Below are 16518 nucleotides of genomic sequence, written 5' to 3'. Positions count from 1 at the left end.
ATGCAAAAGCGCCCTAATTACAGACTCGCTCACTTCGCTCGTGACACACATTTCACACACACCCATAAACGATTGCTATATAGATACACACTCCGCTGTACTTCGATACAAACCCTAGGTGAAAATATACACTCACAATCTCTCCTTTGCTTATCCCTCTTCTCTCGACCCTCTCTCCGCATCTCATTTCTTTTTTCTTGCACTTTTCTCCATCACCATCATAATCTCTCCTTAAATCATACACATACTAAGTTTGGTGTGGAATGTTAGGTATTCCCCATTCTACCTTTATATATTCTTCTCTCATTTTTTCCCTATTGTTCTATCTCCCCTTAAAATTGTAAACTTGTATTAATACCAAGGGTGCTGGATTAACCAAGATTTGTTTAGAATAAATAAAGGTTGATCAGAGTTGAATCTAAAAAGCAGATTTTCAATAATGCTAAGCTATGAAATTATTCCATGCACATCACATAAAAACACTTACTTGTAATATCTTTACCCAATATTTTTTTTCTAAAGTGACAAGTTATTCCATTGTATATTAAATGGATTAACTACAGCATTGGGAATTCAGTCTGTGCATATGCTTGTTGCTATGTTGGGCATATCACATAAAATCTATCAGGATCCAAGTTAAGAATGTAAATGTAAATTTAATGTGACTTATATTAAGCTTATTTTAAACTTATTAAGCTTATATTAAACTTATTATAATAAGTAATTAAAAAAGCTCATGCAAATAAAGATCAATTGCATTAAAAAAACATTTCACAATTAAGAGATCACACAAATTCAAGATATGATCTGGATTGCATGATTGCTAACTTTATTTCCTCTCTTTCAAATGGCATTTGAGAATCATCATAATCACATAGCACACATCATCTTTAATATATATATATATACATACTCATTTGATTTGTTACATATATACAAGTCTAGTATAAAGACAAAACTTTTGATAGTTTACAACCAAAATGACACACACCATCACACACCCATCCACACACACATAGGCCATTAGTCTGAACTCGGGTCTAATTCAAACTCTGGTCTAAGATTGTGGTCTAACTATGGAAAGCCAACTGTGACAAAAATCACAAACAGTAGGGGTTCATAGTATCACCTCACTTGACTATCAAATCATTCTGAACTGCCCTGGAAGGGTAAATAAGAAACATACCATGTAAACAAAATTGTGACATTTTTGGCTTCCCACATTTTGGGGGGATTAGACGCTGGTCTAAGTTAAACCCAAGTTCAGCACACGGGCCATAGGTTCTATATTGCACTACAATTCATTCACAAGATGACTGGGAAAAGTTTCTATTGTTGTATAGGTAAACAGTAAAGATGCTGTTTAAAATTTTATGTACTGTTTTTTAATATGAGCCTCACATCAGTTGTTTAAACAGTTTAAACAGCCATGCTTCATTTATTGAGAATTAATATCAAAAATTAAACTTTGTTGTGTAAGACTTTAAACAGCATTTTACCGTGTACATAATAAAGTACCGTATATCTGGGGAGCATTTCATGACAGGACTTGTCAGACGTTTTATCCGAAAAGTACTGTTTTCTCCGACAGTTACTACGGTAACAGTGCCTGTCGGCCAATCATAATCAAGGAAAGTTATCAGAGCTGACAACTTGTCGGACGAAAATGTTGATGAAATGCTCCCCAGGGTCCTATAACACAAACTTACTGATTAATCATAAAGCTAATTATTACACTTGATATCACTGACCACAATATTCAACCAAGCTTAAAACCAACTGTACAATCAATCACTAAGGATTGTGGTATGGGGTCCTTGTAAGCATTTCAATTTCAAGGATACTACATGTACGTTGCAAGAAACACTACAAATCTATTAAAAAATAGCAAAAGATTCAATTCCATTGCACATAAATTTGTCATCATGTCCTTAAGAATATTCATCATAAATGAATACAAGAATCAAAGTGAACCATACATAAATTTTGCATTGTTGTTTAATGACGCATTGTCATAGAATCCCAACCATTAAGATTCTCATGATCTTACTTTGCGCTGATGACCGAATGTCTATTTAGTTATCAACATAAAACTTGTTCAAACTGGGCTTCCTACGATGAAAACATATCAAATTTTATCCCCAATCCTACTAAATGAGATAATTAGTAAATGAATCATTTTGTTTGGTAAGACTCTGAATAAAGATATTCTGCTTATTCTTTGGATTTTTCTTGTTTGAAGACCAATATCTCAAACATCATGAAATCATTACCCAAGCTAGGGTAACACCAAAACCGAAATCTCCCGAGGAACTTCAGACCGATTCTGCCAGAATACTGCCTGATTCGGATAGTTTCGGTGGATTTGAATGTTCCCGAATCCTTCCTGACTTTTCTCGCATTCGTGGAGGGAGAGCAGAATAGTCCCGAAACCACCCAAGTACGTGTATTCGGATGAATTCACAGCTGATTCGGTTCCGGTGTAACCCTATAGCTCAAGGTGTCAAAAGACAATATTCTCCCAATAACTTGGTGAAAAGGTTGTCCATATTTTCCACCACCTTCACTAGAGTAAAAGGATTACTTTCACTCATTGAATTATTGATGTTAACAAGGACACAAAATATTGTCCACCCACCACGATCTTATATCTTCAAGACAGTGGATTTCCATGGAAACATCACATCGGCTGTAAGGGTACAGCTGCGAACCAGTACTGACCGCACAGAAACGTTGTAAGCGCTAACAATATGCTAACAGAGGCCCTGTTACAATCGGTAATGTAGTAGTGATGCCTATAATGTTACAACAATCCATTACTTACACATTAAAAGAAATGTTTTGACTTCACAATCCAAAAGACGTGACTGGGCTTACTGTTAGCGCTGTGTTAGGTGAACAACGTTTCTGTGCGGCCGGCACTGAACAAGAATATTTCAGTATTTCATAAGATGAAAATCAGCATTTCATAACATGAAAATCAGTATTTCATAAGATGAAAATCAGTATTTTGGTGAAGAAATCAGTATTTTCAATGAAATAACTATAGGACAACACATACAACTGAAACATTAGAAATCAGTATTCTGCATGAAACCATCAGTATTTTTTCTCATTTTCAGTACTAAGTATTGAATATCAGTACTAGTTGGCAGCTCTCTAAGATTAACCCAAAAGGACTGGGGGGGGGGGGCATCATGGCCCCCCTCGACACTTTGTGTGATATTTACGGAGTGCAAAAAGACAGCACCGCAAAATTTAATGACTTTTTTCTTTGAAGTCTTGCGCAACTTCTAGACCAAATTTGCGACGTACGGGTATAGCATCACAACACCATGTGACTTTTTATGAGACAATGTCATAACGAAAATGGCTCAATTCTAGACTTTGTGTACAATGTCTATGGGAGATGAAATTCATGAAAGGGTGAATATTTTTCATTGTTAAATGGTCTGAAATACTTTCCATTGCAAAAAAATGAAGAAGAAAAACAGAAAATACATAAGTAATTCTAAAAACAAAGAAATAAATAAGGACAATTTTGACTTTTGCAATTTTTCTGTATGGAATCCTTTAAATAAGATTACAAAGATGACTTCAAGGGGTAAAATGAAAATTTGAAGTGAAATTGGGTGTTAAATATGCAAATGTTAAAAAAAAAAAAAAGTTGCATATTTCATTCATGATAAATAATAATTATTTTCATTCTTTTTATACTGGCTTGTGGTTTATGTGGTCAAGAATCTGCGGGCCAAATTTCAGCGCAATTGCACGAACGGTGGCCAGGATCAGCAGGGAGGGGGGGAGGTCATGACAGCCCCCTCTCAGTCCTCAATACATCTCAATGGGGGGGGGGGGGGAACGGTCTTACATTCTTCAGGGAGGGGCTTCCCCTGCCCCCTAGACGTATCCCAGTGATTCCCATTGTAGAAAACGGAAAACAAATGAAAAATAGAATTATAATGAAACACTTCCATACTATCATGAATATTCACATACCTGTAAATGTATATGACAAATAATCAAAAATATATACATGGCATCTCTTTCTATATAAATATCCTGAACATCTGAAATGATAGTACTCTGTGATAATATGAATCCTACATGGATAAAAAAAAGAATCATGTGTATTTTCTTTATTTACAAGTTAAATCACTAAAGTCTATCGAAGGAGCAAATGTTGCATTGTTTAATGCTGTTTATTTACATACTTTTTAAGCACTGCCTGTTATATACATATAAATATGTACAACATTTACAATATGTACATGCATATACATGCACCTATATGTGAAAGCGAAGCTTCATTGTATTTCTCATCCTACTAACAGAGTACAATTTTCTGAAAACCCTATAAACAGAACATTAACCCCGAAATAACTATAGAGACATAAAAGATGCTACATAATTCATCTCCAAGATAACGACCATTCATGCTCTTGTTTTGCCTTCCTCCTCCCTCCCTCCCCCTCTCTCTCTCTCTCTCTCTATATATATATATATATCTGCCCCTTTTTCTCTCTCTCTCATGAGTTCACATCAAATTTTCTGTTTACAAAAGTCATAAACATTCATTGTTATACTGTAATTTTCCTCCGGAATTTTGGTTCCAATCCCATAAAAACTTAGAAGTGTGACATTTCCATTCGCAATGTCACAGAGTAAAAAAACCTGTTTTTTATACTACTCTGTTAACTATATGAACCTTACAGAAGTTGTTTAACATTTTTAACGACCATGCTTCATTCATTGAGAACTAAAAACTAAACTCTGTTGTTAAAAGTTTTTTAACGCTTGTTTGAACTGTGTTTACAACTACTGCAAGGTTCATATACTGAACAGCATTGTATAAAATTTCTTAACGACGTTTTTTTTATATCCATGTAATAGACCACTTTTGAACAGAGACAGATGCTGAGTGACTGAGTAGAGAGGTAAACTATTCCAAATTTTGGAAGTGGTTAATATAATATACTTAATCCCTTGTCAACAGCATAATAATCTTGCACTCTATTATCTAGTACCAAGCACATTCTTGCATAATGATATATTTGCTACAAAAATAGATACATACATGTATACTCTATCTCAGAAGCACATACGCTGAGTGAAGACATTCATTAGAAATCATTGCAAATATATTTTTTCTTTGCACATCATTTGGAATTCAATTTACTGTTTTGAGTAATCGCTTTCATCATTGGGCTAGATTCGGTTATCAACACACCAGAACCCACACAAGTGGTGAATCAAAATTGTCCATTATGTAGTCTCATCAATAATTTGTAACAAATTCTAATTCCTTATATCTTCTAATTAATCTCTTATAATTGATCACACAATCTCAGCATACATATAACTCCATCCTTATACAAACAACATTTTGTGAACAAGCAAATAGCAAGTCTGGTGCTTCGTCACACTTTCCTCATTATATGTTTAAAAAGACAACTTTAAAAGTCCAATGGCAAGATTTTCTTTCAATTAAAAAATAAACTTGGTTTTGTTTCTTGTGATAAAAGTACAATTAACCGATCTTCAACTCATGAACACAAGTATATGTAACAAGTATGTCTTCTGAATTTATCTAGATTTATTTAGAAGAAAGGTAATTTATTCATAAGCAATGCTAAGAATGATAATGTGGATAACCAAGGAATGAAAATAAATAGAAATAAAATAATACAACTGTGATCATTTAGAAACCCTGATAGTTTACAAAAAGCAACAAAAAAAAAATCCATGTTACTATCCATTCAATATACCAAATGATAATTAGTTATGAATATAACTATAAATATAAATAAGATGATACGTATGTGATTATGAAGTAACCCTGATATTGAAGGGAACAAGGAAACTTCTTGTTCTTTAATAATTTAACAAGCCAAATAATAATAAGGAATTAAAAAGAATAAAATACCATAACTATGATTATCAGGCCATCCTGATATTATGAAAAGCAGAAATGAAAATCCTGTTGTTTTTAAATAAATAAATATAAAAAGTTTTAAAAGCACACAAGAGGTTTTATATGGAACATATAGCTTGACTAAAGCAACACGTATTCAAGGTATTACCCAGCAATGCTGTTTCACTTGCAGGAGTGAGTTAACACAAAACTTTATAACATATGTTTTACTAGCAAGAGTTGGTACGAATGTACATCTCCTCCTTCCCTTTGACCTTAGCAATGTCCCCAAAGTTGAGAATTGGATTGCCTGGTTGCAAATCAACAAGTATCTCATCATTCCCCCTTTGCTTTTGACCCAAACAATTACTCTCTTTGTGAGTCTGTTTTCCCATTTGGCTAGTTGATCAAAGACTTATGTAAACATTTCCAGTTTCCTGATGACCTTAACGATGCCCCTTGAACTTGAGACTGTACCAATTCTTTGAATCCCCCAGTTGAGAGATTGATGAGAACCTCATCATTTACCCTTTTCCTTTGATCCCAACAATGATACCCCTCTTTGCGAGTCTGTTTTCCCATTTTATAACTTCCCTTGGCTGGCAGAACATGGTAAGCATCTTCAGTTTCCTAATAAACTTAACATAGCCCCTCTAATTTCTATCAGTATATCATCATTTTCCCCTGATGTTTCCCTTCTTGCTGGTTTTGTACCCAATTCTATGCTAGCCTACCAAGATATATGTCAACATCTCTCTTTTGCCTTTAACTTGATCATTCAGTTCTCATCGAGTCTGTACCAAATTCTTTGGGTCCCCCAATTGACCAATCAACAAGCACGGCAGCATCTTCTTTTCCTGTTGACCTTAATGATATCCCTCTTTATGCACTTTGTCAAATGGCAGAGCCTAGTGGAATCCCACACGCATATTTTCATCGGGGACAGAATAATGGGGAAAATTCAGAAAAGCTACCATGCAAAGAGACATAGCATCTTTACACCACGACTCTGGCTAAAAGACATGGCACAAACTTTTTACAAGTGGTCCCACTGCACTTACGGATGCAGAGAGGATGTAAAACGGAAAAGATTCTTGCCATCCATTGGAAAATGCTATGTATCCGTTGTGTACACTTTGCCTACGTGTTTTGTACACTCTATATCCATCGAGCATCCGTCCACTGTGATTTCATTGTTCGCCCATTTTGTCCATTGTCTGGAGGGGATAAAAACGGATGGAGCCACCCTGAAATTCTGCTTGTCCGCTGTATCCGTTATGAATACGTTTTGTGTCCAACGGCCGGTGGGACCAGGCCTTTAGTGAGTCCAAGCCAAATTCTATGAATCCCCCGGTTGGCCGATCAAGAAGTATGTCAGCATCTCGCCTTTGCCTTTGACCTTAACGATGCCCCTCTCTGTAAGCCTGTATCCCATTGGAAGAAGGATGTTCCTCATATCTTGAGTGACCTGAATCTTCTCAGGTATTCCAGTGCTGTCCATGCGGCTGGCCACGTTGACAGTGTTGCCCCATATGTCGTACTGGGGTTTGCGGGCACCGATGACGCCCGATACGACTGGACCCACATTCAGACCTGAAAATAATAATAAGAACATACAAAATTCAAACACATATCGCCCTTGATAAGTGCTTCATACTATTTCATTGGCTCTGGAATACGCTGATCAGGTGCTCAAGCATTCAAGGAATCTGTTCCTACTACTACTGGTTAATCATTTACAACACCTGGGTGGAAAGTGACAGATGTATAAAATTGCCTTCCCAAGACATATTTCAACAACATATAGAGCATGAAATTGTATTCTTGTTTTGTCCTCTGAGATCTGGGGCCCGTAACACAAGTTCCTGCTCTATGTTTTGAATAAAATATTTATAATAATAAATAACAATAATTATTGAAATATTAATTCTGATTGGTCTTTGTCATTTATCAATAAACTACAAAACGGAGTGTGACAGAGCCCGGATTTGAATTGATGTATCGTTGAATTGAATAAAAATGACAGTTTATCTTACCAGGCCTGAAAAGAGGCCAGATATACTAAAGCCACATATGAGCTATACACGATAAAGCCTGAAATGGGAAGATATCAGAGACTGAAACCATGCAAAAGCAAGAAGACTGACATCTCTCATAAGATTAAATCAAAAGGTGAATTTACCTATCCTCATCTTAAAATTATTGAAGGAATGTTCGTTGACGTATTTGAGCTGTTTCATGAGGGAGAAGGCAAAGTCTGCCAGAGCGCTGACGTGGCTGTTGCCATCCTTGTCAAAGGTTTCTTCTGTTAACCCTGAGGCCGCCATGTAGGTGTAGCCAATGGTCTTGATCTTCTCAATCTGGATAAAGTCATTTCGTCCAATGATCTGACAAGATGAAAATAAGTATAAAAAAAAAAGAATTATAAAGTTTTCTATAAATTGTTTATCAAGACAGATTCCCTTAGCTGGTGTTTCGTCAAAGTGTTTGCAAAGTTGCGCACAACTTCATGCATGACTGGAACATTTATCATTTAGAACAAGAAAGGGTCACCAGTCGAGCATAAAGTCATTCATAACTTTCAAACATCTCTATGAAACAGAGAGGGATTTTTTTTTAGTTGTGATTTGACAGGATAGCATGAACTTGCCATTAATTAATAATATTCCAAATGCTGTTCATAGGTGGTGTCATAAACGCTTGTCATTAGTCTGTGCCATTTTCAGGAGGAATCTCGCTATAAATACTATGCGTCTTCTCACTTTCCTGCAGTCTCCATTAAGTTGCCTAAGTTAATTGTGATGATCGGCCGAAGATAATTGTGAAGATTTGGAATGAAAGCCGCTTGCAAGATTCCTGCGAGAAACATCTGGCTCTGACGTTTGAAAAGGTATATGATAAAAAGTTCCATGCTAGAGTGACATTAACCACTTAAAGGAGAATGAAACTCATGGAGCAAGTTGGCTTTTGTGAAAGCAGAAAAATCAAAGAATAAGATCAACAAAAGTTTGAGTAAAATAGGACTAGCAATAGAAGAGTTATGAGCATTTGAATGTCGAGATCACTAATGCTATGGAGATCCTCCCATTGGCAATGCGACCAAGATCTATGATGTCACAGATGAACAACTCTCCCATTTTGGACACTGAAAATATACCCCAAAACATCTCTTTTTGCTCATTATAATCATATGACAAACAATTCATCAATGATATAATGTTGTGAAACCCCTGTACTTGTCCTCTCATAAAGAGAACACCTCACCTTGTGATAGACTCTATAAAAGTGAGAATATAAGTGAAATAAGTACTAAAGTAATGAGGGAGTTGTACGTGTGTGACATCACAGATCTTGGTCGCATTGCCAATAGGAGGATCTACATGGCATAGTGATCTCAATATTCAAATGCTCATAACTTTCTTATTATTCATTCAATCTTCCTCAAACTTTCAACAATATGTTTCTTTGATTTTTCTCTTTGATATGGATACAGCTGGTTTCAAGGGTTTCATTCTCCTTTAACGATTAAATTCTGCAATTCCCATAGGCTTTCATCATAACAGGAACCACCATGTTCCAGTAGGCACTGGGTCAAGATTGGACTTACCTCGTCAAAGTCATGGATAATTTCATTTAGGAGTCTCAAGCACTCGACGCCCTCGTTGTTGGCCTCAAGCTCAACGTAGAACTCTGAGAAGTTTGAGATGGATGCAAACATGACGGCGACAAAGTCATTGTCTCGATGGTAGAGGTCCATGTCCCGGGCGGAATTCTTGAGGAAGTGCTCGGCTACGAAGGACGGCAGGATGTTGTTGAGGAGACGTTTGTTGTAGGCCTGGAGATTGGCCATTTCGTCTTTCTCTTCTGTTGCCTAGGAAACGGGAAGCGTCATGAAATCATTTGAGTTCCATCTCTTTATCATTCAAACAATGAATAAAAAGAATCAGTGATGGTGTCACGACTTGGGACCAGCTTCACAAAGAGTTACTTTGTTATCCAATGGTGACTATTGTAAAATCCTTGATTTTGATCAGCCGTAGAGCATTGTTACTATCATTGTAGATACCATTGGATGGCAAAGTTACAATAGCTGTAAGTCCTGATGAAATAGGGCCCAAAGAGCAATTCATGAAAGAAATAGTTATTGATAAGTTTGTTCTGAGATGATCAATGATGTACGTATCCCAGTAGCTTATAACAAAGAATTATCTATTTCATGAAATGCTCCCCAGATTGGGAGATCTGAGTCATGAGACCACATATGATATTTTAATACTCAATAGTGTGTTAACAAGACTTAGGCTAAGAATATGGCGAAGACTAGCAAATATATTATCAACATCATCACCTTCACCTTCACTATCATCACTATCACCATCGTCGTCGTCATCATTATCATCATCATCATCATCACCAATACCACCACCACCATCATCATCACCATCATCATTATTACCATCATCATCATCATTATCACCATCATCATCTTCACCATCGTCGTCATTATCATCATCATCATCACCATCATCACCATCATTATCATCACCATCATCACCATCATCACCATCATCACCATCATCATTATTACCATCATCATCATCATCATCATTATCACCATCATTATCATCATCATCATCATCATCATCATCACCATCATCACCATCATTACCATCATCATCAACATTACCATCATCATCACCATCATCATTATCACCATCATTATCATCATCATTATCATCACCATCATCATCACCACCATCATCATCATCATCATCATCATCATCATCATCATCATCATCATCATCACCATCATCACCATCATTACCATCATCATCATTACCATCATCATCATCATCATCGCCACCATCATTATTACCATCATCATCATCATAATCATCATCACCATCACCACCATCATCATCATCATCACCATCATCATTATAACCATTTACCACCACCACCATCACCATCATCATTTACCTGCAGCTTCCATAAGAAATCCAGCCTTGCTGTTGATTCCACCTGTCTCCCATGTATCCATAGAGCGACGATATAGACGACCAGTATAACAGGCGTGACTATCGTCAGGGAGATGTAATTAGGCTCTAACATTCTATGAAAAACAATAGAGAATGGTAAAAGTGTGAATAATCCTCAAGTCAACGCTAGTAAAACCCGAATGTCATTGAGGTGTTAAAACCTTGTATTTCTAAATAAAAAAAAGGGTGGACAGCTTGTCACAATCCCAATGGATGAATATCCATTGCATCTAAAACATACTTTCTTATCATTTTTTCCATTTTTCTCAAACTTTCATTGTAATTTTTTGTTATTATTTTTAAAATTATCTTCCATTAATTTTTGGTAGTCTTAGGTTTATATAATTTCTAATTCCGTTAGTTCTATCCAACTCAACTTACTTGTATTTTTCTATGCATCAAGCGCTTAGAAGCAATGCATATTAAGCGCTTTTTAGAATGTATGTTATTATTTATAATTATTGATCTGCTTTTTAACTTTTTTCTGTTAAATACAATTCATCTAGTTTAAAAGTTTTAAAAGATTTCATTCTCCTTTGAAGAAATTGCTTTTACTTACTGGACATAAGCTTGCTGTAGAGTATCATAGTTTGTGAGTAGATTGACTTGAATGGTTTCCATAAGGGAAAGGTATATTGCACCAATTAGAAGAAGGAATATAAGTTTTGTCAGACTGCCAAGTTGCTGGAACACGGCGCAACTCAGCATGATGAGCAAAATGCTAAAGGTAAAGTACTGCAATGAAAAGGAAAGAAAACAAATAAATGTAAATGGTGAAAGTGAATCCACTACCTGGTGTGTGTCACAAAGCTGGGGTAAAAGGGTTTTGTTTAGTTTTTTATATGGAAAAAAGGACTCGGAACAAAGCTATTCTTTTTGGATATGAAAAAGGACTTTTTGAAACCCAAATAATGATTTTTAAATATAAAAAAGTGCACTCTGGAATTGATTATTATTGGTGCTATGTAAAAGGCTACTATTATTATCATCATTATTTAATATTAACATTGTTATTATGATGATTATTTATATTATGATTATCATAATTATTATTATCATAATTATTATTTTTATTATCAATATTATCATTATTATTATTACTACTACTACTACTACAACTACTACTACTACTACAACTACTGCTGCTGCTGCTGCTACTACTACTACTTCTATAATAACTTCTATATACAGTGGAGCGTTGTGGCCCAGTGGATTAGTCTTCGGACTTTGAAACAGAGGGTCGTGGGTTCGAATCCCAGCCATGGCGTAATTTCCTTCGGCAAGAAACTGATCCACAATGTGCTGCACTCAACCCAGGTGAGGTAAATGGGTACCGGTAGGAAGTAATTCCTTAAAAAGCTGTGTGCGCTATGAACGCCTAGCTTAGCCGGGTAATATAGGAGCGCCTTGAGCACCTAACAAGGTGGATATGTGCGCAATACAAATACCCTATATTATTATTATTATTATTATTACCATTGGGAAGTGACACGTAGGCTGATCTGGCCAGCAGTCGGGATGATTTTCTTGCCCTAAGGTGATATTGGAATCAATGACATCGGTGACGTTGACATCATCGGCACTGGGTAAGTCAAGCTTGTATGCGACGCATTCATCAACGGACGTCGTGTCATAAGCAAACTGTAACAGAAGAATAGGTTATCTTTAGCACTGTACACACATTTTGGGGGTGTTTCACAGAGATTTAAGTATGATTTAGAGTCGCACGTAAAAGCGTACTTGCGTGCTGTATAAAAGGCATGACCGCATTGGTCAGATCGTGCCATGAGGAAGCGCACTACTGCATATCAATTAATAAGATCACACGTTACATATCATGTACGCATCAGCATTTAAGTGCGAGTCTATGTCATACTTAACAAATATTTTTGAAACACCCACCTGGATAGATGCTAATAAGAATTGTAGTGTATGGTGCGTTATCAAAAACAAGAAATGTCTTTTGCATGGGAATCCTTTAAGTGGCCTCTCAATACCAATTTTCACACTCCATCATCGACAAAACAGTGGAGGATAAAGGAAAGCTACCATGAAACCCAGCTGAACCGTCTACAAAGAATCCAAAATACAGCGGCAAGGCTTATAACAGGCACTCGCGCACATGACCCAATTTCTCTTTGCGTTGTTTAAGCTCCATTGGTTTCCTAAGGAAAAACGAATACTCTATAATACTCATCCTCTGTTATAAAGCCCAGAATTGCCTCTCCCCACAGTACATATCTGGGGCCCGTTGCAGAAAGAGTTGCGATCAAACGCAACTAAAAAAATCTTGCGTAACTCGATTTCCAGCCAATGAAGCACCTGTATTCGGGACTTGCGCTTGATAGTTTGACTTGCGTTTAAACCCAACTCTTTCTGCAGCAAGCCCCAGAACTAATAGAACCGTATAAACCATGACGAAACCTTAGATCACATCCACACAACATCTTATCACCCGCCCCCTCCACCAATACAAATTCATAGGGTCAAAGAGCCCTTTCCCTGTCTGTCCCTGTTCTCTAGAATTGTCTACCTTTAAATATTAGAACTGCACAATTCTTCTCCATATACATATCTATTCTTGAAACTTACTCATTTTTAAAATAATGTTCATAATGTAGTTAGGTTTTGTGATGTACATGTAAGGCGCTTAGAGAAATTTTGTTAGGCGCTATGTAAGTATTGAATTATTATTATTATTATTATAATGTTCAATATAGTAGGTTTAATGTATAATTTTAGTAATTCAATATATTTTGTAAAGCACATAGAGAGTCTTTTGACTAATATGTGCGATATAAATGTTAGATATTATTATTATTATAGTACCGTTACAACAGGATTTATGCTAAAAGACACAGCACAGGCTTTTGACAAGGTACCAAAGTAAATTAAGTTAGTGAAAATTAAACGACAAGCCCGACCAAAAGAAAAGTTTTGAATAAAAAGAGAAAATTCCAACAAGTACAACACTGACACTTTCATCACAATCGGATGTAAAATAAGAGAGTTATGACATTTTAAAGTTTTGCTTAATTTCATTGAACAGTTATATGCACATCTTGGTCGCAATGCTAAAGAGGAGACTGATGACATCACTCACTCACTATTTCTTTTGTATTTTATTATACGAAAAAAGAAATATTCTAATTTTCTTTTCATTGTCCTTTGAAACAATGGTGTATTTCTTCCTGAACATGTGGAATTACCATTGTTTAACATTTTATGGTTCAGTCAAGTTGGTCCGTATTGTCAAATCTGTAAAACTTGAAATATTGCTGAATTCAAAAAAAGAAAAAAGAAATAGTGAGTGAGGGACATCATCAACTCTGTCATTTGCAAGTGACTAAATTGTGCATATAACTGTTTTATGAAAAATAAGTGAAACTTTAAAATGTCATAACTTTCTTATTTTGCATCCGATTTTGATGAAATTTTCAGCATTATGCTTGCTTGATTATTCTCTATTGAGTCAAATCAACATTTTTTTGGGGTGGACTTGACCTTTAGTAGACAAGCCTATCATTTTACGTCATGCAGTCACAACATCTTACTCCTTCAAGGGGCATGCATGTACACACACTATAACATAGAGGGAAAACATGTGTCAAAATTTTCCATGAAAGCAGAATTTTTACAATCATGTTATTCATTGCTGCTAGTTCATAAAAGAAAATCTTACCATAATTGTAAAGGAAGCAGCAAACATAAGAAAGAGTGTCCAAACAGCTAAGACTGAACTTAATATTCTGCTTTCTAAAACAACCTTGGATACTGTCTGGCAACCACTGGGATTGGCCTAAAAACAAGACGAAAATATATCAAAAATTAAAACTATTGGAATAGTAGATGCACAAGGATATCAAAGACATAATGTAATATGTGCTATACAAGAACTGTTTACTATATTATTAATAAGCCTACTTATATAGAGCTTAAATTAATGGAGAATTGAAATGATTGTCTCACACTGCAAGCAAAAAGGTGCAAACATTTCCTATTGCCTGTACAAATGTTTTCAGAAGGTCCATCAAATGATATCTGAGGATTGTTTACCATTACAGATATTTCTCTTTATATTGGAAAGTGGGAGGACTTTGAAATATATTCAAAACCTTGGTGTTATATTTGATTCCCACATGTCAATGTCGTACCACATCTTTCATATCTGTAGCACAGTCACTTTTTATTCAAGAAACATTCTAGCATCAGAAGGTTCGACCAGTCAGCCTGTCACAATGCTGTTCGTTTATTAGTTCTGTCTCGTATCGATTATTGCAATGAACTTCTTTCTACATGCCCCTCTAACTAATTAATTCGTATTCAACAGCTACAAAATTGAGCAGCACGATTAATTTTACAGGTTTCTGGAGATCATCCTTCCAAGCCTCTCTTAATTCTACTACACTGGCTTACTTTGAAACAGACAATAATGTTCAAATTACTGTTGTTTGTCAACAAAGCACTGAATAAACAGGCTTTCCAGAGAATTTGAATAACTGTTTGATGCTGTATACACCAACTAGAGCACTTAAATCGGCCGGTGACCCTCTTCGTCTCACATATTCATTAACTCGTACATTAGCCGGTGATACATCTTTCACCGTGTCAGCTTCAAATTACTGGAATGATTTGCCTCTAATAGTAAGACATTCTCCAACAACAGAAATTTTCAAAAAGGCATTAAAAACCCATCTCTTTCGTTGTTTATAGTTTCATAGTTTTAGCATTGTATAATTTATTTTAAGTATTTTCATTGTAAGTGCTTTGGGCCTTATTGGAAAAGTATCATTATTATTATTTCTGAAAAATGATGCACAGATACATAGGGCAGTCTATATAAGCCATGTCACATCACCATCTCAAAATCAGACTGATGGGAGAGTGATGCGTTGCAAGTGTGGGTGAGACGAGCTTCAAATTGGAATAAATTCTTCAGGATATTTGCAATTTCGCTGGCAATTTGGTCTCAATTTGGGTCAATTTGAATCATGTATTGATGGATCAGGCCGGGGATATCGAGTGCGATGACTTTTTTCATAAGGGGAACGTTTCGAAAGAAATTCATCCATCAGACACCTGGCCGTATATGTTTCAACTTGTTTCAAATGATGCTTTGTAAGTTTCTCTCCAGATATGCATCATGTTGGAACAGTGTTATGTGAATTGTATAACAGCATGCATGCATCAGACAGTAGCATGGCATACTGGTCTGTGAAAATATCAATACAATTCATTCATTTCACTCGAAAAAAAATAACATATATACAGGTGAATAGGAAATACATAATGACAAGAACAAAACAAAGTAACAAAAATGATAATACAGTAAATAATGTATAAAACAGGCTTCGAGTGTGGACTGGCATTAAAGATTTGTTGGATCTTAAAAGTTCTAGCCCAGTAAAGAAAGAAAAAGAAGAGATACAAAATAGAACATACAAAAAGAAAAGCATAAAAGGAAAAAAACAAACATTAACAAAGTTCAAATGAAGTGTTTGCCTTTCTAGGAAAATGATAGAAAAAAGGTAAAGGACCAGCGTATGTGGAGGGTCACAGAAAATC

The 16518-nt window shown here is 35.7% G+C and overlaps 1 protein-coding gene across 1 annotated transcript in view; it reads right to left on the bottom strand.

Moving 5' to 3' along the window:
* Nucleotides 1-5582: 5582 nt before the first annotated feature.
* LOC129274407 (adenylate cyclase type 5-like) overlaps nt 5583-16518 on the bottom strand; it is a 31123-nt gene continuing 20187 nt past the window's right edge. The window contains exons 8-14 of the mRNA XM_064108888.1: nt 14636-14752; nt 12430-12594; nt 11513-11688; nt 10895-11027; nt 9522-9785; nt 8097-8301; nt 5583-7507 (exon numbers count right to left, since the gene is read on the bottom strand). Of these exons, the coding sequence (XP_063964958.1) occupies nt 7254-7507; nt 8097-8301; nt 9522-9785; nt 10895-11027; nt 11513-11688; nt 12430-12594; nt 14636-14752 (1314 nt within the window). The 3' untranslated portion in view covers nt 5583-7253. The remainder of the gene's footprint in view (nt 7508-8096; nt 8302-9521; nt 9786-10894; nt 11028-11512; nt 11689-12429; nt 12595-14635; nt 14753-16518) is intronic.

The sequence above is a fragment of the Lytechinus pictus genome, chromosome 13 (assembly GCF_037042905.1).
Source record: "Lytechinus pictus isolate F3 Inbred chromosome 13, Lp3.0, whole genome shotgun sequence".
Classification (NCBI taxonomy): Eukaryota; Metazoa; Echinodermata; class Echinoidea; order Temnopleuroida; family Toxopneustidae; genus Lytechinus; species Lytechinus pictus.
The sequence above is the reverse complement of the archived record's forward strand: the minus strand, read 5'-3'. Positions and strand labels throughout refer to the sequence as shown.